Below are 22542 nucleotides of genomic sequence, written 5' to 3' on the forward strand. Positions count from 1 at the left end.
GTGCTGCCAGCTCGGAGTCCAATGTGGGGCTCGATCTCATGAACCTTGAGATCATGACCTGAACCAAGATCAAGAGTCAGATGCTTAACCGACTGAGCCACCCAGGCACTCTTCCCTGAAGATATATTTTATTTCTTATAGCTCAAATTAGCAGACCTAATGAGCCAAACTTCTCACCTTATATTTGCCTGAGAGATTCTTCCAATATAAGAAGCATCTGCTTTAAGGTGTTTGCTGCCTTTACCTGTGATGACAACTTTCTTGGTAGAGAGGAAAAAACCCCAAGATGGTGCCCAAGTTCAGGTGGGACCTGCCTCTGGTAGGAGGCCTGCTGCTTCACAGAGTTTTTGTGAAAATGAGAGCTAGAGTAAGCGAACAACCCAGCACAAACCTTAGCACACTTAGGGTGAAAAAACATCTTGTTTTCCTGGGCCCGATGGAAGGTTTTGGAATGAGGGACAGTTAGTGCTCAGAACAGGCAGGTCTTGGGTAAGCTGGGCTGGGCTGGTCACTTTAGCCACACACCAGCATCTCCATGAGTGGGGCTTGTCATCATCTCTGTGGTGGTGGTTATCATTCTGACATAAACCATTATGTGGTTTCATAACCTGAAACTCCATTAAACTTCCCACCCCATCCATATCCGTCTTTTTTTTTTTAACTTTTTAATGTTTATTTATTTTTGAGAGATAAAGAGAAGACAGAGCATGAGCAGGGGAGGGGCAGAGAGAGATGGAGACAGAATGGGAAGCAGCTCCAGGCTCTGAGCTGTCAGCACAGAGCCCGACCCGGGGCTGGAACCCATGAACCGTGAGATCATGACCTGAGCCAAAGTCAGACGCTTAGCCAACTGAGCCACCCAGGCGCCACCATATATGCCTTTAATTTTTAGTGGAGTCACACTCTTTTCATTTTAAGACATACATTTAAAACATAATTACACCGGGGCGCCTGGGTGGCTTAGTCGGTTAAGCGTCCGACTTTCGCTTAGGTCATGATCTAGCGGTTCGTGGGTTCGAGCCCCGCGTCGGGCTCTGTGCTGACTGCCAGCTCAGAGCCTGGAGCCTGTTTCAGAGTCTGTGACTCCCTCTCTCTCTGACCCTCCCCTGCTCACGCTCTCGCTCTCTCTCTCTCTCTCTCTTTCCTAGAAATAAAAAAAAAAAAAAAACATAATTACACCAAAAAGTCACTTTAAAGACAGTGGTTCCTTCACAAAATAATAATACCATCTTCCCTATGACTAATGTCTTGACGTCTTCATCCTATTTCATGTATGCTCATCATAATTCCACAAAAGAGGTATGAGGCCACACAAACTTTTATGAGAGAAGAGAAGATACAGAAGGGTAAGCTAATGCTTAGAGAGAACTCATTTAATCTGTATAGCAACCCTATGTAGTAGGCATTATTATTACTATTTTAGAGATATTGAAACTGAGGTTCAGAGAGGTTGAGTAACCTATCCAGAGTCACACAGCTAGTGAAATCAGAGCTAGGATTCAAATTGCTTTCTACCCCTTACCCCTTGTACTGTACATTCTCATTTTGCAGAGGACTGCAGCTAAAGCCTTGCACCCAGATCCCAACTGGGTCTTCCTCTATAAGGCTGTGATTTGGAACAACTGATTTATTTCCTCTAAATCTCATTCTCCTCACTTATAAAACAATGATCCTCACACTGACATACTGCTATTGTGGGGTTATTGGAAGAATTAAAACTGGGGAGCCTGGATCACTCAGTTGGTTGAGCGTCCGAGTCTGATTTCAGTTCAGATCGTGATCCCAGAGTTGTGGGATTGAGCCCTGTGTTGTGCTCCATGTTCAGCATAGAGCCTGCTTGAGATTTGCTCTCACTCTCTCCCTCTCCTTGTTGAACTCTCTCTCTAAAAAAAAAAAAAAAAAAGAGAAAGAAAGAAAAAGAAATTTGAACACTGAATACTTTTTTAAAAATGAATATTTATTATGTGTATCTATAGTGGATAATGAATTCTATCTTATTATTATTATCATTATTATTATTACTATTGAGAATGCAGGCCTTATTTATGTCCCTTACTTCTGTGGTCTTTCATCAGCCCATTCCAAAGGTCCACAGTCTCAAGACTTTTAGGAAGGATACCTTGTGAATAATCAGAAAGGCTCTTGCTGTTTTCTCTCATCATCTACTAGCAAGTGGTGATGTTTATAACGAGACTGATGAGGCTGTTATTGTCGGAACACCCAGGTGATGTCTGTATCCTCTGCTAGCTAAAACTCCATACTATACCTATGAGTTCCCAGAATAGACATCTCTGGACCTAAGACTCTTCCAGATGTACAGCTAGTGAAACATCCCCACTGTTTATTTCCTATAGTTTTGAATGGTGAAACACTTTAAATCTAATTTTAGCTCGTAATAAAAATTTATCTTCTAGTGACTTATTTTGATAACTGTTTTCAGTGGGAATTTTGATAAAAGTAGATTTTTTTCTAACAATGGATTCCAATAAACTTGAGTCAATCACCCACAAAATTTCTCTGAATTATTTGTAGTAGGTCAAACGGGAAATAGCGTCTTTTAAGAAAGTCCTTATTTGATCACGGCTTTGCATTTCACTCACCTTAAACTAAATTATCTTTTCTTGGGAAGAGAAGAGACTTTTTGTTCCTTACATGAAATGAAGTTCCATTTAAAATGCACATGGGTTGAAGGCCTGCCGAGGGCTCGCGCTATGGTGGCATGGGGGGTGAGGGGAAGCCAAAGATGAATGGCATGTGGACTCCTCCTTCATGCACCTAGCAGCCTGGTAAGGACCATGGATTCCTCTGGAGTGACAAGAACGCATTAGACTCTTGGCATGTTTTAACAGATGTATGAAATGCACTGCTTTTGATGCAAATGGTATTTTTTAAGTTCATTGCAAGTACTTGCTATTAAATAGGCAAATTACAGTTCAAGCTGATGGTCCTGATCTTGTGCAAATTGCATTTATTTCTCATATTAATTGATGAAGTTGACATCCTTAGATCTCTTAGACTATGTTACTGAAGTGACAGCTCTCGTACCTGGCTCTTAAATTAGTCTTGTAGGTATTTGCCGTAGGAGGCGCCTCTTACTAAACACACAGATAGCCTTTCCATTTGTTGACTGAAATTACATTTTAAGATAATATGCATCTAAATCACTAGGTTTTGGCGTATTTACTCAAAGCATAACTTATCATCTCATAGATGTGTCTAATGCGCTGGCAAATTGACTCAGAAGGCAAAAAGAACAGCTAAAGATGAGCATTGGGGTATAGCTGCTTTTCCATATTTTTCTCCATGTCCCATATGTCACTTTTGATCTCTTAGGAAAGCTGTCCTATTTATATTTATAGAGAGTATTTCTACTCTCAAAATTACAGTTTTCATAGTATACAGAAGTCAAACCTTTTTTTTAAAAATGTTTATTTGCTTATTATGAGAGAGAGAGAGAGAGACTATGAGCCTGTGAGTTGGGGAGGGGCAGAGAGAGAGGGAGAGGGAGAATCCCAAGCAGTCTCCGTGCTGTCAGTGCAGAGCCTGATGTGAGGCTCCATCTCACAAACATGAGATCATGACCTGAGCCGAAATCTGGAGTCAGACACTTAATTGACTGAGCCCCCAGAAGTCAAAACTTTTTAAGAAGAAAGAAGTATGTCTTTGTACTATAATTTTTCTACACTGCTTGATTGAATCCATCATTATTTTTTATCTCCACATCTACTGCAAATAATTTTTTCTTCTGTCTTCAGGCTGTAAAGAGAGAGATCTTTGGGAATGTCCATCCAATAAACAATGTTTAAAGCACACAGTCATCTGTGATGGGTTCCCAGACTGCCCTGATGCCATGGATGAGAAGAACTGTTGTAAGTGCTTACCTTGAACTGGCCAACACAATTTTTTTTAATGTTAAATACTGATTATTTTCCATTTTGAATTTAATCTAGAAATTTGGAAATATGTATCAAAAGCTTTTAGTATGTTCAGATCTTTTGAACAAATCTCCACTTATAAAAATATATGCAAGAAGGTAATCAAACATGTGTAAATTATATACACAGTGATAGTATTCTAGTATTATTTGTCACAAGGAAAAATTAAAACACCCCAACTATCCAAAAAGAGGGGACAGAAAGTACAATCCTGAAATGCAATAATATGCAAACATTAAAAATCAAATGGAAAGAATAATTCCTCCTGGGTTCATTACATATCATTAGGTGAATAAAACAAAATATAATGTACTATGTGCACTATTGTCCTGAATTTTTAAAGTGCTGATACCCACATAAAGGAAAGATCAGAAAGTCACAAGAAACAGTTTACAATTTTCATCTCTAGGTGCTGGGATTATTAAGTGGGGTTTTTTTTCTGTCTTTTCTACATTTTCTAAATGATTAGCCACTACTTTTTGAACCAGAAAAAAAATTATCTCTCAAGATATTTTATCTACTAGTAACAGAAAGCCCAACCCAGGCTGACTTAAACAGTGAAGATTTTTATTTTATTTTATTTTATTTTATTTTATTTTATTTTATTTTATCTTATTTCCATATGTATCACATATGTCCTGTATTATAATTTTAAAAGTCAAGTACAAGATGGATTCTTGATGCTAGATGTGGGAGTTCAGCACCTCTTCTGTGATTCTTTTAGTTCAGCTTGACTTCAGACTAGATCTATGAGAGTCAAAAGATGGCTGCCACGAGCACCTGGGATTCCATGCTTTCTTGATCATATCCGTGGGAAGGAGTGATGATGACCTTGCCTTCATCTTTGGAATATCACTTAAGGATTCACTCAGATTGGCCAACTTTGAGCAAGGTTCCAGCTAGCATTCAGGGGTCTTTGTGTGGATTAGAAAAAATACCGCCTAAATAGCTGGACTGCAAAAAGAAACACCCCTCAGGGAGAACCAACTAGAAAAAGATGCTGTTTCCTCCAGGCTGCCCCTGTCCCAGGCTGCGATGCATGATCTGGCCAGCAGGGTTTGGGTAGGAACTATCTTAGAAAGCACAACCCAAGAAATGGTAGGCCACAACTCTGATCTTGGGTCCCATGCTTTCCATTGGACTAATAACCGTACTCAGAAAAAAATAGTTGTAGCTAGAAAATGCCATGTCCCACTTACACTAGTCAAGATCTCCTGAAGCTGTGGGAACATGAACAAAATCAGGTTCCCTTAAAAAACGAGAAAGAAAGGATATGGATGTTAGGCAGGCAATCAGGGAGTGTCACTATGATTTAAAAAAACCAACAGAATTAGTGTGTGATTCAGGGAGTCATTTAATAGTAGAGATTTTTTTTTAATTTTTTTTAATGGTTTTATTTATTTCTAGGAGAGAGAGAGAGACAACGTGAGCAGAGGAGGGGCAGAGAGAGAGGGAGTCACAGACTGAAACAGGCTCCAGGCTCCGAGCTGGCAGTCAGCACAGAGCCCGACGCGGGGCTCGAACCCATGAACCGCGAGATCATGACCTAAGTGAAAGTCGGACGCTTAACCGACTAAGCCACCCAGGTGCCCCTTAATAGTAGAGATTTTAAAGAATAAACATGATCCATATTATGTGGACAGAGCTTGTTTCCATCCTGTGGTCACTTCATTTTGCTCATCCCCAGTGCTTGCCTCGTGCTACTTCAGATTTTAACCATTCTCTCAATTTTTGGAATTTTTGCTGCTCTGGGTACCACTTTTTCAATCCTGGTGTTAGACCTAGACAATTTAGTCAGGTGGAGATGGTACTATTGTTTAAATGATCGTTGTTTGTATGGATACGCATCTATAATAGGAGTTTTTACCAATTCTGTTATTCTGTCCTGATACCTGTTTGGAGGCCTCAGTGACCACAGCTTTTCTTCCTTCCATGCTCCTCCTGACAGATGATAATGTGCATGTTAATGATAGCCACACTTGTTTCTGAAATGTTTCCATCGTCTCGCTTCTTGTTCCCCATGCCAGCACTTTGCCAAGATGATGAACTGGAATGCGCAAACCATGAGTGTGTGTCCCGTGAGCGCTGGTGTGATGGTGAAGCTGACTGCTTGGACAGTTCTGATGAATGGGACTGTGGTGAGCCACGTGTTTCTGCCATTGACTGCCCCCTGGAACACCTATCAGCTACTTAAGCTTAATACATCCTAAGTGACTTCACAGAATTTACTAATCAATTTCATCTGTTTTGTTTTACTATGATAAAAGCTGGAAGTAGTGATTCATAGATGTTGTTTCCAACTCACAGAACATTTCCTCTTAAGTTATTTTGCTATTTGAAATGTCTATATTATATGTGAAAACATTTGGGCTTGTATTCTTATGACCATATAACTGCTAGAATACAATATGAAACTCTTTATTATCACTCAGCTTCAACAACTATTAATATTCTGTCATTCCCATATCATTGACACCTCCTGGAATAGGGTATTCGAGTGGGTCTTCCATGTGACCAGACATTTCTCCAAATAATACATGCAAATGGCTAAGGCACATAAAAAGACGCTCAACATCGCTCATCATCAGGGAAATACAAATGAAAACCACAATGAGATACTACCTTACATCTGTCAGAATGGCTAAAATTAACAACTCAGGAACCAACAGGTGTTGGTGAGGATGCAGAGAAAGGGGAACCCTCTTATACTGTTGGTGGGGATGCAAACTGGTGCAGCCACAGTGGAAAACAGTGTGGAAGTTCCTCAAAAAGTTAAAACTAGAACTACCCTACATTCCAGCAATTGTACTACGAGGTATTTACCCAAAGGATACAGAAGTACTGATTCAAAGGGGGCACATTTACCCCAATGTTTATAGCAGCATTAGCAATAATAGCCAAATTATAGAAGGAGCCCAAATGTCCATTGATGAATGGACAAAGAAGAGGTGGTGTATATGTATATATATATATACATATATATTTATATGTTTATATATTTATATATAATATATTTATATATTATATTTATATATATTTGTATGTGGTGTATATGTATATATATATATAATGGAGTATTACTTGGCAATCAAAAAGAATGAAATCTTGTCATTTGCAACAGTGTGGTTGGAGCTAGAATATGTTATGCTGAACGAAATAAATCAGTTAGGAAAAGACAAATACTGTATTATTTCACTCATATGTGGAGTTTAAGCAACAAAACAGATGACCATAGGGAAAGGGAAGGAAAATTAAAATAATAGGAAAACAGAGAGGGAGACAAACCATAAGAGACTCTTAATTACAGAGAACAAACGGAGGGTTGATGGAGGGGAGCTGTGGGGGGATGGGCTAAGTGGGTGATGGGCATTAAGGAGGGAACTTCCTGTGATGAGCACTGAGTGTTGTATGTGAGTGATGAATCACTAGATTCTACTCCTGAAACTAATACTACACTGCGTGTTAACTAAGTTAACTAATTTTATTTTAAATAAAATTTGGGAAGAAAAAAAAAGAAAAAAAATTAAATGCTGATGGAAAATCCAACCAAATATATTAAAAATTTTGAAATAAATTATTATTAATTATCTTTAAAAAGTGGGTCTTCCATCTTCCCTGTACTCTTGCTCCAGATCCAAAGGCAATAGATGTCTAACTATCTAGCTCCTTACATGGACAGGACCTAAAGGCATCTCCCACCAGCATCCAGTATTGCAGTTTGTAATCTTGGGTTTGATTAATTCTCTTGTTCCACATTCATCATCTTTCCATTCACTGGACTCTTATTTCAGTCCTTTGCATCATCTGACACATCATGATCATCATCTGTGCTGTGATTAATTGCATAGTGTTTCACAAGGAGTCTATGGCGTAGGAAGTAGAGAGGATGCTCTATTACAAAATAGGAATTAGCGTATACCAAAGTAGTCCTAACTTAACATCACTTGCATACCCTTGCCTTCTCACATGCTTTCTTGAAAGGAAGTGAACAAAGTGACAACTAACTCCTGATAGTAGTGCAAATCACTGGATAAACTCACCGGATGGAGTGCTGCCTCTGGTCATATTGTAACTCCTAAAGGAAAGTTAAGAACTTCCCATCTCTTTCCCTAGAGCCTGTGGTTCCTGGAGGGCAGAGAACATTTCTAATTCACTTTTGCAGTTTTCCACAACACCGAGAGCGGTGCTAAGCACAAGGCAAGCGCTCACCAAGTGGTTCTTAATTAAAAGAATGAAAAACAAATGCAAGTGAGGCAAAAGCATGTAGAGTTAGCATTTGGTTCCTGAGCAGAAATGTTTCTCATTAGGGTTTTCCCTTTCTTTTTTTCCCCTCAGTGACCCTCTCTAAAAATGTGAGCTCCTCTTCATTCCTGACGGCTCACAGATCTGCCAAAGAACATCACGTGTGTGCGGATGGCTGGCAGGAGACATTGAGTCAGCTGGCCTGCAAGCAGATGGGTTTAGGGTAAGGTCAGTAGTTTGTAGCACTGATGAATTTCTCAGAGGGCTTCGCAGAATTGGCAATAACATCTTCCTTATGAATGCAGAGTGAGTTAGTGCTCTCACATAGAGCCCTCCAGAGCTCGGGAAATGAATCAGGTGAGAGGACCATATTTAATCACAGGCACCTGCTCTGAAGAGATGGAAAGCTGGGGTGAAAAGCTGTTCTGGTGAAGCCTCCTGCTACATGTAAATGCAGTCATTGTGTTTTCACAACTTCTGAAAGGAAACGCTTTCAGTATTTGCAAAAGCATTAAGATGGTTTCCTCCAAGCAACCTGGATGGGGAAATCGTGAGGTTTTTCTACCAAGAGGTTATTGAAAATTTCTTTTTAAGCAACACAGATTTTTTAATAAGTTGAGAAATAGAACTTAACATTGACGGCATTTCAGTTTACCCTCAGTAGTAATTCAGGAAATGTAAATCAGGAAACAGTTCACCAGTTTTGCTCCTTAGTAGAATGAAAAGACACGAACTCTGGCTTTGATACAAAAAGGCTGAAACCCATACTCTGAAAGTTGGATACTTGATGTTTTGTGGGGTTTTATTTTTTCAGTTCTGTTGGGGATGGAAAACAATAACGGAGGATCTTAGATGTATCTGTGAGTGTATGTTTTCACATTTTTTTTTTTTTGTTTCTACCACTGATGTATGTGACATTTGGGGGGAAATGTGGAAATGATGGAAATAAAAGATGAAGGAATTTTAAAATCCTAGAATAAAAAATTAAGTAAATGTCATTTCCCAGGATTCCACTAAATGCACTTGAAACAGTGTTTCCATAAAGAGCTATGAATTATGGGACAGAAACTAGCAGCCCATTTTTGTTAGCTCAGTTTGAAGAATGACACAAATCCCAGCATCTTCAGTCCATTTGTCCCATGTAAAGTCTTACATCTTTGGAAAGTTGAGTAACTGATGCTAATATGTAAGAAAGAACTTTCAATGTTGCAAGAGTGGAAAAATTATAACCATCAAGATCCATTAAATTATGTTTCATTTTCACCACATCCTTACAGTGTCTAAATGAAATGGGATGTGACTATGACGAGAGATAAATTGTAAGCCTTTTGAATGAGCTTTATTTTCCTCTCACCAAAACACAGGTTCTTTCTTTTTTTTTTTTTAACATTTTTTATTTTTTATTTTTATTTTTTTTACAAATAGTTTATTGTCAAATTAGTTTCCACATAACACTCAGTGCTCATCNACACACAGGTTATTTCTTAATATGAAAACTTGATTACAGAATGATTGATAACTGTTCAGACTTCTGAGGAAAAGTTGCAATCGCAAAGGTTTTGCCAGCAGAAAAATTCTTCCGACAGGCCACCCTATTCTATTATAAATAGAAGGGATCTTGTTTTAAATATTCTCTTTGATATTTATTCTAATATTTTTGTACATTGGATTTTTATTTTGATGAAATACACACAACATAGCTCACCATCTCCACCATTTTAAAGGATAAATTCAGTGGCATTTAGTGTATTCACAATGCTATGCAACCATCTCCATTATTTGGCTTCTTTCACTTAGCATCGTGTTTTCATGCCACTGTGGATCAGCATTTCATTGCTGTTTATGGCTGAAAAATGTTACATTGCATGGATCCACCACATTTTTAAACCTGTACATCCAACGAGACACATTTCAGTGGTTTTAACCTTTGGATATTGTATTCACATTGGCTTTTTAAATAAATTTCTTATGCTACTTCTTCATCTCCTTAAAATAGTGGGAAAATGTTATTTCAATCGACTAGATATTTAAAACCTAAAAAGACGCTTAGATTTTCTTTTAAGATACCTTTATTTCACAGAAAGGCTAGGAAAATCTGAGAGAGCAGTGTGGCTGGAAACCATAACCATTATTTGAGTGAGTTAATAATGGATAAGTAGTGATAAGTCTTCTAAGGAAGTAAGAAGGGTACACTTTGTATTTTTGTACTTTCTGATTGCCTTCACTGGTACTCTTCAGTTTTCTTGGGTGGATCATGAATTGACAGAAATCTAGAGAGCCAGGCTAGGGCAGAAATGAAGACAATGGCAAGCTGAGGCTATTCATTCCTGCGGTAGGAATGGGCAACTTGGGAATCCACTGTCCCTGGAGATCAACAGCTATGCTGTGAATTCACAGTTCTGCTGCAGATGCCTCAAACTCGAAGTAACCCTGCACCCTGAGTCATTTTCTCTAGATGCAAAGTCCCTACAGCAAGTTCTGTCTGGCCATGATTAGTCATTGATTTACACTCCAGTTGCCAGAAAGAGGGAAAACATAGCTGTCCTCCTTAAGCTTCTGGAGTGGAGTAGGTCTGTCTTTATACCTTCAAATGTGCTTTGCACAAGAAAGTTGAAGTTTAAAACACAGCCCCAACTAGTTCGATTCAGTATCTCTTTCCTATTGTCTTTTGTTTTGTTTGTTTTTGAGTATCTGCTTATGGGCCTTGAACCGGAATAGGCATTGTGTGGAGGATGCAAAGGTGAAAACATCATCAAAGAGCTTATCATGTAGTGGGGAAGACACATGAGGAAACAGCCTAGAACATAAAGTCGTTGGAAAAAAATTCCAGATTTTTTGTCATCTGAGAATGACTCATGTACAGTATAGCACATGGCATACCTACTAAAGGTATGTAAGAAAAATATTCAACTCTAATATTGTCTGCTATTATAATATACACTTACTAAGTTATTTATTTAGTCATTCAGTAAACATTTATAAAGAATAGCATTGTAGTGTAGTGTCCCAAACTAATTAACTACATTAACTAATTAACTACATTAAATACAAACTAATTAACTACATTAACTCCAAAGGGGGAGGAGGAAGGAGCTAGTTTATCAAAATGTAGGTCTAGACCAAATTACGTGTTTTGCGGGGCTTCTATTGAAATATTTTCATGATAGAGGCAGTTGATTAAAAAACACCTGCACTTGGAGTTCTTCAGACCCAAATTACACCTTCCATGTCTAACAGCACAAACGCTTAGCTCTCAACTAAGTGCTTGCCCAACTGAGAAGATTGAGAGTTCTTTGCTAAATCTGCACAACTTTTAACTCGCATCTGCAGATATCTTGAGTTCAGCCCAGTCTGGAAGTATGATGACTATTCAATTAGACAAGAATATAAATCAACCTGTAATTGTCACGACAGTACATTGACTTTGCTACCTACACATCCAGTATTAAAAACATACGGACATTTATTTCATCAACAATACAAATCAGAACTTAGACTGCCCTCTAATACTTGCCAAATGTTCAGTTGAGACATCTGTTATTTGAGAAAGTTGGTCTAAGAGAGAATGTGATTCTTTGCATCTCTTGGCTTCATAAACTTTATCTCTATATAAAACCAGATCATCTGGAAATAGGCTATTTTACTTTAACAAAAATTCCTTTATGGGATTAGTTGCAATTTGATTTTGTCCTAATGTTTTAGAGTTGGTCAATAGAAGCAATATGCTTCCAAGGAATATTTCTTTGTCTTGGGCAAAACTATAAAGATAGCCTCAACTGTATTACCTAACAGTCCCTGATATAAAGATTTACATCAAAATCTTTTTCCTAAAGTGTACTTCCAGGGAAAAGCTTCTAACTTCAGAATTCATTCGTCATGTAAGGATGGTTTCGTATTGATTGACTTCCATGAAGCTCAGAGACAGACTAAATCCTCTGTGGTAGTAAATCTAGCCTAGGTTGCTGGTCCTGTACTAGTAAACCATAGAAAAGAAGCTTGAAACCTTATGGTCCTTTTTTAAAATACAATATAATTCATATACCATAAAATTCACTCTTTAAAAGTATACAATTCAGTCATTTTAATATATTCACACTATTGTGCAGTCATCACCACTGAGTCCTTAACATTGCATCACTTGGAAAAGAAACTCCATGTCTCTCTTTTTTTTAAATATATTTTCTTTTTAATTTATTTCTAGGAGGGAGAGAGAGACAGCATGAGCAGGGGAGGGTCAGAGAGAGAGGGAGATACAGACTCTGAAACAGGCTCCAGGCTCTGAGCTGGCAGTCAGCACAGAGCCCGACGTGGGGCTCAAACCCACGAACTGCGAGATCATGACCTAAGCGAAAGTCGGACGCTTAACCGACTAAGCCACCCAGGCGCCCCAAGAAACTCCATGTCTCTTAGCAGTCACTCCCTGTTTCTCCTCCCTAAACCCCTGACAAGCACGAATTTACTTTCTGCTTCTAGAGACTTGCCTATTGCGCACATTTCACAAGAACAGAATCATATAATATGTGCTTTTTTTGTCTGGTGTCTTTCACTTAGTATAATGTTTTCAAGGTTTGTCCATGTTTTATAATATGTATCAGTGCTTCATTCCTGCCTATGGCTGAATAATATTCTATTGTGTAGATATATCCACATTTTGATTACCCACTCATCAATTGATGGGGATATTTAAGTTATTTCCATTCTTCTTTCTTGGCTCTTATGAGAATGGTGCTAAGAACATTAATGTACAAGTTTTGTGTGAGTGTATGTTTTCAGTTTCTCTTGGGTGTATACTCAGGACTAAAATTACTAAGTCAAATTTTTAATTTTTTGAAGAACTGCCAAACTGTCTTCCAAAAGGGCTGCACCACATTTTACTCTCACCGGCAATGCATGAGGGTTCCAACTTTTCCATATATTATGTCAACACTTGTTATTATTCATTTTTTATTATAGCCATTTTCTGACCACTTTTTGCTATAGACATTTTCTGGTTGTAATTGAGAATGTGCTGTAGGAAGGCAAGGGTAAGGGCAGGAAGACTATTTAGGAGGCCATTGAAGTAATCCAGGTAAGACATTTGGGTGACTCAGATCAGAATGGTAGCAGAGAACATGGTGGTAAATGGTTTGATCCTGAATATATTTTATAAGGTGGAGTCAACATGATTCCCTGACAGACTGGATGTTGATTGGAGATTGAGAAGAGTCAAGAAAGAGAAGAGTCAAGAATGACTGAAAGGTTTTTGTTTTGTTTTGTTTTTTTGGCTAGAGCAACTGGAAAGACGGTGTTGTAGTAAACTGAGATGGGGAATATTGTAGATGGAGCAGATCTGGGGAGAAAGCTCAGTTCTGTTTTGGGCATATGAAATGTGGGATGTCTATTAGACATGCAAATGAATGCTAGTCTGGAGTTTAAAGTTGTTGGGTTTTTTTTAAGTTATACTATTTTTGTGAGAGAGAGTTAGAATGCAAATTATGGAGGGGCAGAGAGAGAGAGAGAGAGGGAGATAGAGGATCTAAAGCAGGTTCTGTGCTGACAGCAGAAAGTCCAATGTGGAGCTCTAACTCATGAAGAGTTAGATCGTGAGATCAGGATCTCTGCTGAAGTCTAATGCTTACCTGACTGGAACCACCCAGGTGCGCCTCAAGTCTGGAGTTTATTAGAGAGGTGTGAACTGGAGATATATATTTGAAAGTCACCTGGATACAGACAATATAAATTTATGGGATTGGTGACATAATCAAGAGAGCGAGTTTATGTATTTGTTTTCTAATTTTTCTTAATATTTATTTATTTTTGATATAGAGAGAGAAAGCCGGGGAGGGGCAGAGAGAGAGAGGGAGACACAGAATCCGAAGCAGGCTTCAGGCTTCGAGCTATAAGTACAGAGCCTGATGCAAGGCTCAAACTCATGAATAGCAAGATCGTGACCTGAGCTGAACTCAGATGCTTAACCAACTGAGTCACCCAGGTGCCCCAAGAGTGAGTTTAGAGAAGATAAGAAGACCAAGTGCTGAGCCCTAATATTAAAAGGGTAGAAGAAGAGAAGTAGTAAAGCCAAAGTAGATGAGAGAGGATGACCCAGCGGTAGGAGTATGTGATATCCTGGAAACCAAGAGAAGAAAGTGTATCAAGGCAGAAGCAATGGTCAGTTGTATTAAAAGTTGCTGAGCAGTCAAGTAAAATGAGGACTGAAAACTGACTTTTGGTTTCAGCAATGTTCATGTCATTGGCATGAGTAGTTTTAGTGGAGTGAGTGGAGCAAAGACATAAGATATAGTGAAAGGAGAGAAATGAAAGATAGTATAGAACTTTTTTGAGGGGTTTTGTTGTAAAGAGGAGCAAAGAAATGTGAGCAGTAGTTGGTGGGGGAATTAGGGTTAGGAAGTGTTTGGTGCTTCCATTTCCTGGGAGGGACTCAGTATCCTGTGGATAAATTATTAATAAGCACCTACCTACCATAGTAGGAACATCATGTTCAATTGCTATTGAATGTTTGTATTCCTCCAAATTCATATGTTAGTTCCTAATGTCCAATGTAATGGTATTAGGAGGTGGGGCTTTTGGGAAGTGATTAGGTCATGAGCGTAGGGCCCACATGAATGGAACTAGTGTCCTTGTGAAAGAAACCCCAGAGAGCTCCCTCACCCCTTCCACCATGTGGTGACATGGCAAGAAGATGGCCATCTACAAACAAGGAATTGGGCATTTACCAGACACCAAATCTGCCAAGAGCTTGATCTTGGATTTCTCAACTTCCAGAACTGTGGGAAATAAATGTCTGCTATTTATGAGCTACCCAGTCTATGGTAATTTGTTATAGAAGACTGAGTAGATTAAGGCAGAAATAAATACTTTCTATGGGAAAACCTTTCATTTCATATATTTTTTTAACCAAATAAGTTTGGACTATTTTCCCCAATTAGTGGACTCACCATAAACTTCATCTTTCTTTGACTTTGTATCCCTTTATATGCTCCTTCACTGTCAAGACCAACTTGTCCTTTATCCATGTTCCACGGGCACATTCTTTCCTGCTTCTGTAATTTTGTCCATAAACGTCCATACATTTCCTATCCAAATTCTCAGGGCCTCACTCAAGCACCATGAGTTCCGTGAAGACTTTCTCATCTGCATGAGCTTTTTTCTCTCTATACTTGTGCATAAGGATTGGCATTACACAATTTCCCTCTTTAATTCTACAGTGCCATACACCATCTTTATTTATTTTTTATTCTTTATCTTTAATTTCCCAGAAAGTTGATACAAAATAATAATGGCTCATCTTAATTGTGTGCCAGGCTGCTCCAAGTCCTTGATATGTATTCACTCCATTTGTCCACATAAAATCTTGCAACAGACTTAGCATTATTATTTCTACTTTATGTATGAGGAAACTGAGGCTTAGGTCCTGGAACTTTGCTAGGTCACAGAAAACTATGGTGCCAGGATGCAAGTCCAAGCAAAGGCAAAGGGCATCTTAGGGAGTAGATTCCCTATAGCACCCAACTCTTCAATAAACATGACCTGATTGATGGGACCAACCAGCTTCTTAAACATAAATCCCTTTTTTTTTTTAATGTTTTATTTATTTATTTCTAGGAGAGAGAGAGAGACAGCATGAGCAGGGGAGGGTCAGAGAGAGAGGGAGTGACAGACTCTGAAACAGGCTCCAGGCTCTGAGCTGGCAGTCAGCACAGAGCCCGACGCGGGGCTCAAACCCACGAACCGCGAGATCATGACCTGAGCGAAAGTCGGACGCTTAACCGACTAAGCCACCCGGGCGCCCCCATAAATCCCTTTTAGTATCGTTTTACATAAGATGTTTGTGGCAAGTCTTAGTACCATAATACCTAATGATCTTTATCATTGGGGCTTTTTTTAAAAAGTTCATTTATTTTTAGAGAGAGAGAGCAAGTGTGAATCGGGAGGAGCAGAGAGAGAGAGGGAGAGAGAAAATCCCAAGCAGGCTCTATGCTGTCAGCATGGAGCCCAGTGAAGGACTGAATCTCATGAATCTGAGCCAAAATCAAGAGTCAGCCACTTAACTGACTGAGCCATCTAGGATGTGGGATTTTTAAGTAGATAATGGTGAGGAGGTGCAGCAGTGGGGAAAATTCATCATGCATGCAAGACAACAATGTAAGTGTTTTTCAATTTTTGAAAAGCCACTTATAGTAATAAGTAGGTAGTAGGCACATTCTGAATAGAAGTTAGCTGAAGCAAATCCATAAAGAGTTCTTTTCTTTCACACAGCAGTTTCACACTTTTTCTGGCAGACACAGATCTTGGGCACAGGGAATTAAATCCTACACATTCCAAGAAGCTGGTTAAGTGACTGCCTGGGTGAGAAGAGAGAATCAGATAGTCCCGTGTGTGAATGTATAGTTCCCTGAAACGTGCGATTTTGGGGTGAGGTTGAAGAATGATTTCCTGCAAAAGTATTGTATCCTAAAGGAAGTAAAAGTGTTTTTTAAGTTCCTCCATGAGACTACTGGGTATGAGGCTTTAATAAACAAAGCAAGGTAAGGCTATCAGTTGTCCTGAAAACATTTCTTTATGATCGCTATCAGCAGGCTCTGCCAAAAAATTAGATATTTGTTAGCAAACTGAATCTCAAACTGTATGACTTGAGTTAATGAATATTTTATGACATTAGAAGGAAACTTCTCAGTGGTATAGAGAAATTCACCCTTATTAATTCGAATGGAACTATGTGGGATTCTGAATCAGATTGCGTTTTACCCTCCTACATTCCATTTTGTGGTGAAAAGTTTGAAAAATAAACTCATATCGCGATTTTTAAAATCAAAGATGGTTCTCTAGAATTATGTACTGTTAAGACTCAGCTTTTAGCCAAAAATACCAGGGCTGATGTGAGCCAGAAGATTCTAGAATGGAAAGAATGAATCTCCATAATGTCTCTGGGTGACTTGGATTTCCCAGTTGTCATAATAAATATAACATTGCCATTGGACATAAATATGAGTGAGTTCTGGGAACTTAAGAATGTGATTTACAGCAATCCTTCAGTAATTGACCAAAGAGGCCTGTGTTCTTTCTGTTAGAAGTCCTCATATGGCAGCTTACTCATTTTGGAACTTTTACCAGAAGACTCCTGGTGACAACCAACTTTAGATCTGTTATTTTTTTCATATTGCCTTCCAAACTTACTGCAGTTTGGCTGATTTTTACCTCAAAGACAGGACTGACAGTCAGCAATGACATTATCTGCATGGCAAATCCACTGGTCTTTTCTTATTATTTATACAGTTTGGGCTCAAAATCCAGTTCTTACTCTGGCCTGTAAGACACTGGCCCCTCCCTCCCTCTCTTTTCTTGCATTCTCCACTTGTCCAGTGAACTTTAGACACAGTGACTTTAGTACTGATGTTCAAACTGCAAACTCATTTCCTCCTTAGGGGTTTTGCCTCATTGTTCTTCCTGCTTGGAATGCTGATCTCTAGACCTTTACGTGATCACCTCCATCTCATCATTCATGTCTTAGCTCGTACATCAAACACTTAGAAAGGCCTTCCTTAGAAACCCTAGTTGAAGCAGCTTTCACTCACACCAAGTCACTCTCTGCTTATTTTGCTTTCTTCAAAGCACAGAATCAGAAATTATTTTTTTACCATATTTGTTATTTGTTTGTCACTAAAACAGTAGCCCCTTGAGGAAGAGACTCTGTCTAAATACGACACCCTTGTGTTATCTCCATTTCCATTCCACCTTATTAACCCCCAAGTCATCAGTTTTAGCCTTTGTACATCTGACTGCACCATTTGTTTAAATTCTTCCAGGATAATGTTCCTTCTGAGATTCAGCTCACCTTACAGCAATATCAGCTTGAACACTCACTGATTAACTCAGTGTTTCATTTATAAACATAAGTCAAATCTAATTTCTACCCAATTTTTTTACCCTTCTACAAACTAACAAAGGAACATTTAGAATCTTGACTCTGAGGCATAGTCATCTTTTAACTGAAATTTTTCAATTAAAGTCACTTGTAGCAGACATTTATGATGTTGCTCCCTGTATCCCTTCCTTTTGGGGACTTGCTTCACTCCTCATTCTATCCTTGGGATCCAAATGGGAGCTGCCATCTTTGTACACTAGCCTTTGTACATGGTGGAGGGGGAGGTACCTAATCCAAGCTGAACCAATCAAAGGACTTAACTTTCTGATCACAGTGATTGGATTTGGGATACTTAAAGTTCTTCAACAAGATATGTTTTAGGTTGAGCTGGAAGAAGAGACTTCTTTCCTTTTCGGTCACAAAGATGAATGGACCTGAATTTAGAAGGGCAGGCAGCCTGTCCTCTGGTTTGTGGAAAAGTCACATGGGGACAATAAATCCACCCTCACATCACCTCCTGCTCCTTCTCACAGAAGGAAGTGGAGATGAGAGGTCGAGGGTCCTGAGGGCTCTTGGTTCTCTGCCACCAGCTTATCTTAGTGCCACATCTCTTTAGTGATTGATTATATTTCTAGTTTTTTCATACCACTCAGATATTCCAGTGGTATTTTAGGGACTAAAATCCTGAGGTTTTGTTTTGTCTGTGTAAAACTAGTAACTGAATGGAATTAATACGTATATTTAAATCCCTGAAGTTTGAATCATTTTATCTTATATCTAGAGACATGGTCTGTCTTAATTGAATAAAAGGGTCTTTTCTATACTTCTATAATTTTCAAGAGGAGGAAGAAATGGGCACTTGACAAAAGACTTCTGTTAGAAAAATTAATTCTACTCTGGTTCACAGTCTTTCTGAAGTAGTGGAATAAAAACATGGCATATCGTAGTTGAAACTGGTAATCTCTACTTTTATACTGATCAACTGAAAAGTGAAGACAAAGAGGAAACGCTTTCTTTAAAAGTAAACTCAAGTTGTTCTCAATAAAATGTTGAATCTGTTTCTTAAAAATAATTTAAAATTTTTTTCCAAAAGGTTTTCTACAAGTTATCAAAAAGAAATGGAATTTTCTGAGCATAAAATAGCCCAAAGGACCAAAGGAAAGAGTTGGACTAGTGTAGATTCTTTTTTTAAAAAGTAATTTATTTACTTTTTTAATGTTTATTTATATTTGAGAGAGAAAGTGAGAGAGAGACAATGCATGAGGCAGAGAGGGGCAGAAAGAGATGGAAGCAAACTCTGCAGCAGGTTCCAGGCTCCGAGCTGTCAGCACAGAGCTCGACACAGGACTCGAACTCACAAGCTGTGAGATCATGACCTGAGCTGAAGTTGAATGCTTAATCAGCTAAGCCACTCAAGTGCCCCAGACTAGTGTAGATTCTGAAATATGTACTTTTGCTTAAAAGTATACTTACCACTTGACACCATATACTCTGTGTGCTTCATAAGATTGAATTTAAAAAAATGATCAAATGACATTTTAGTTAAAAATTTTTATGATTGGTTACTTTTTTCACTTTTAATGACATGTTTATTTGAAACAATACTTTTTAAAGTTAACTTTATTTTATTTTACTATTTTTTTTAATTTGAGAGAGAGTGTGCACGTGTGCAAGAACAAGAAAGGGGCAGAGGGAGAGAGAAAGAATCTGAGCCACCCGGGCACCCCATATTAATTTTATTTTCTAATTTATGTTAGAATAATGTATATTTAATAGTTATATTTTCTAAACTTATACTTTACTTCATGTTATAATTTTAGAATTTCAGATGAATGTGGATTAAATACCTAGTTTCATTGATGTTTAAATTTTATGAAATACCAATAGTGTGATTTAATTTAAATTCATAACATTCTCCTATCTTTGTGTTGAGATAGTTTTTGTCACTTACACCCATAGGTCATTGCCTCATACAGTTCTTATGCTCTACCTCTGAGACAGATAAATGAGTAAAATTATATGTTTTCAGTTAGGATTTCAACAAAAATATTTTTAGAAATACTAAGTTAACTGGAAAAATTAACTCGGACTTAATGGTATCCTTTAAACATTTCTACCAGTAGGAGTCTTTCCTGTATAAAGTATAAGCTGAGCTAACTAACCAGACAAATGACTCTATAGAAGTACTCATTCCTGCTTTGTTTTAAGCCCATTTTGCCTTTCTGTCAAAATTTCCAGGTCATCCTTCTACTTGACAAAATAATGTAACTAGTTTTTTAATAATGTGTCTAGTCTCTAGGAACCAAACAGAGATACTATGACAGGGTTCAAGAAAATATCTGGATGTTTAGTGGAAGTATTCCAAGTTCTGAACAGGGTGTTTAGAGTAGCAAATAACATATTTTGTCTACTGCATGAGGCATTTATATTTCAAGACCAACTGTTAGTATTGAAGTTGAAAACTCAGATTATTGTACCTCGGCAGTACCCATGACAGAACAGACTTTGTCCTGCTACTGAAATGTATCACATTTCTAGGTAATTCCTCCCCTGTTCTCTTGCTGCCAAGTGAAGAAGCCCTTGGTTTCTGGGAATTTGTGCTGACCTGCACTTCTCAAGTAAGCAAGCCCAGCGTAAGGATGGCACGCGAACTAAGCGCCTATTACTGAACACTGAATGTCTTGAGCGTGGGAAGATCAAACTATCTAGAGATCTGGTTGCTCACCAAAGCCTTGAAATGTACCAGTGTGTCATTCCTTTCAGAATGTCAGGATGTTTTAGAATTCCGGAGAAGTTCTATCTTCTCATTTGGGGAGCAGAGGAAGAATGATACATTTTTTTAAATATGTATGTCTTATGGCCACACAATTCAGGAAGCAAATTTGGAAATCCTTGTGCTTTTCTGCACAGTACTGCCTCTAGACCCAGAGCAGAGGGGCCTTGCCCTGGGCACCATGACTGAGAACAGTGGTTCCCCAACAAGCTTAACTTTGCCCCGCAAGGGGCATTTGGAAATGTCTGGAAGACCTTTTTAATGATCAGTCCAGGGGTGGCTACTTGCATCTAGTGGGTAGAAGCCAGGGATGATGCTAAACATCCTAAAGAGCACAGGACAGCTCCGCACAGTGAATAATCATCTGGTATAAAAATGTCGATAGTGCCAAGGATAAGAAATCCTGATTTAGAGGGACCGCTCTGGCCTTCCTCCCCAGCCGTGCCTCACCCCATGGGGCAAGGAGTTAGGCCCACCCAGAGCCTGGTCTGCTATCTAAAGCATGTTTTAAAAGTGTGGTCCCAGACCAGCAGCGGCAGCATCATCACCTGGGATCTTGTTAGAAAGGTAGCCTTTGTGGCGTCATCTCAGACTTAGTGAATCAGGGAACCTGTTTTGTTGTAACAACTCCTCCAGGTGATGCTGATGAATGCCAAGTTTTGATAAGCACTGTTCCAAGGAGTCCAAAATCCCTTATTTTGAACCTAAAAGATACGTTTGTCAAGATGGGAAGATAGAAACAGGTGAACATAGAGGAAGAGAAGGAAAAATAAAATAAGGTAAAAACAGAGAGGGAAGCAACCATAAGAGACTCTTAACTGTAGAGAACAAACTGGGGGCTGCTGGAGGGGAGGGGAGTGAGGGGCTGGGCTAAATGGGGGATGGACATTACGGAGGGCACTCATTGTGATGAGCACTGTGTGTCATATGTGAGTGATGAATCACTAGATTCTACTCCTGAAACTAATACTACCTATATGTTCACTAACTTGAATTTAAATAAAATCTTGGAATTTTTTTTCTTAAAACAGAAAAGATAGGAAGATAAAAGACATGTTCTTTAACAACTTGTTAATTTGATTTATAACATCTAAATATGTAGACCTATCTTATGTGGGCGTCCATTTGTACCCTTACTCACAAATATTTGGGATGGGTCTATATCTGTGTATTAGTTTCTTTAGACTTTCAAGCTATCAAATGAGGGCACTGGATTAGATTGTTCCTTAATTTCCTTCTCTGTATATGAGTTCATGGCTGCTGTAGAAACATTCAGGTCTGATTATATTCCCTGCACACACTTTCTTAGGATACAGTGACTTTAATGCCTAATTACTAGTAAAATGGTTTTTGCTCTTTTGCTCCCCACCCAACAGAATTTCTTTAACTTGATAAAATATGGAAAAAGGTAAGTCAAATGCACTACCAATTGTCAAACAAAATGTGAGCAGCTAGGTTCCAGATACCTTTTAAAGGCATGATTTACATTTTATGCATAGTTATAAAAATGAAAAAGTACTTACATATATATTCTTGATGAGTATGTAAATTGGCGTTAGTCTTTGGGGGAAAAATTCATACCATTAATAAAAAATTTCAATTTTGATTTGATACTTTTATTTCTAGGAAATTATTTTTATTTTAGGAAACTGTGCATGTAAACAAAGGTAAAAGTGAAAAGTGTTAACTGCTATTTTTTGTTATAACAAAAATTGGAAACAACCTACATT

At 38.4% G+C, this 22542-nt stretch overlaps 1 protein-coding gene across 3 annotated transcripts in view; it reads left to right on the forward strand.

The window, feature by feature from the left end:
* The window catches only part of CORIN (corin, serine peptidase), a 244707-nt gene that overhangs the window by 190921 nt on the left and 31244 nt on the right, over positions 1 to 22542 (forward strand). For all 3 annotated transcript variants that reach the window (XM_077757822.1, XM_077757821.1, XM_077757823.1), the window contains exons 14-16: positions 3756 to 3869; positions 5963 to 6073; positions 8271 to 8400. In XM_077757822.1, the coding sequence (XP_077613948.1) occupies positions 3756 to 3869; positions 5963 to 6073; positions 8271 to 8400 (355 nt within the window). The remainder of the gene's footprint in view (positions 1 to 3755; positions 3870 to 5962; positions 6074 to 8270; positions 8401 to 22542) is intronic.

This window comes from Crocuta crocuta, unplaced genomic scaffold (genome assembly GCF_008692635.1).
Source record: "Crocuta crocuta isolate KB4526 unplaced genomic scaffold, BGI_CrCroc_1.0 scaffold282, whole genome shotgun sequence".
Taxonomy (NCBI): domain Eukaryota; kingdom Metazoa; phylum Chordata; class Mammalia; order Carnivora; family Hyaenidae; genus Crocuta; species Crocuta crocuta.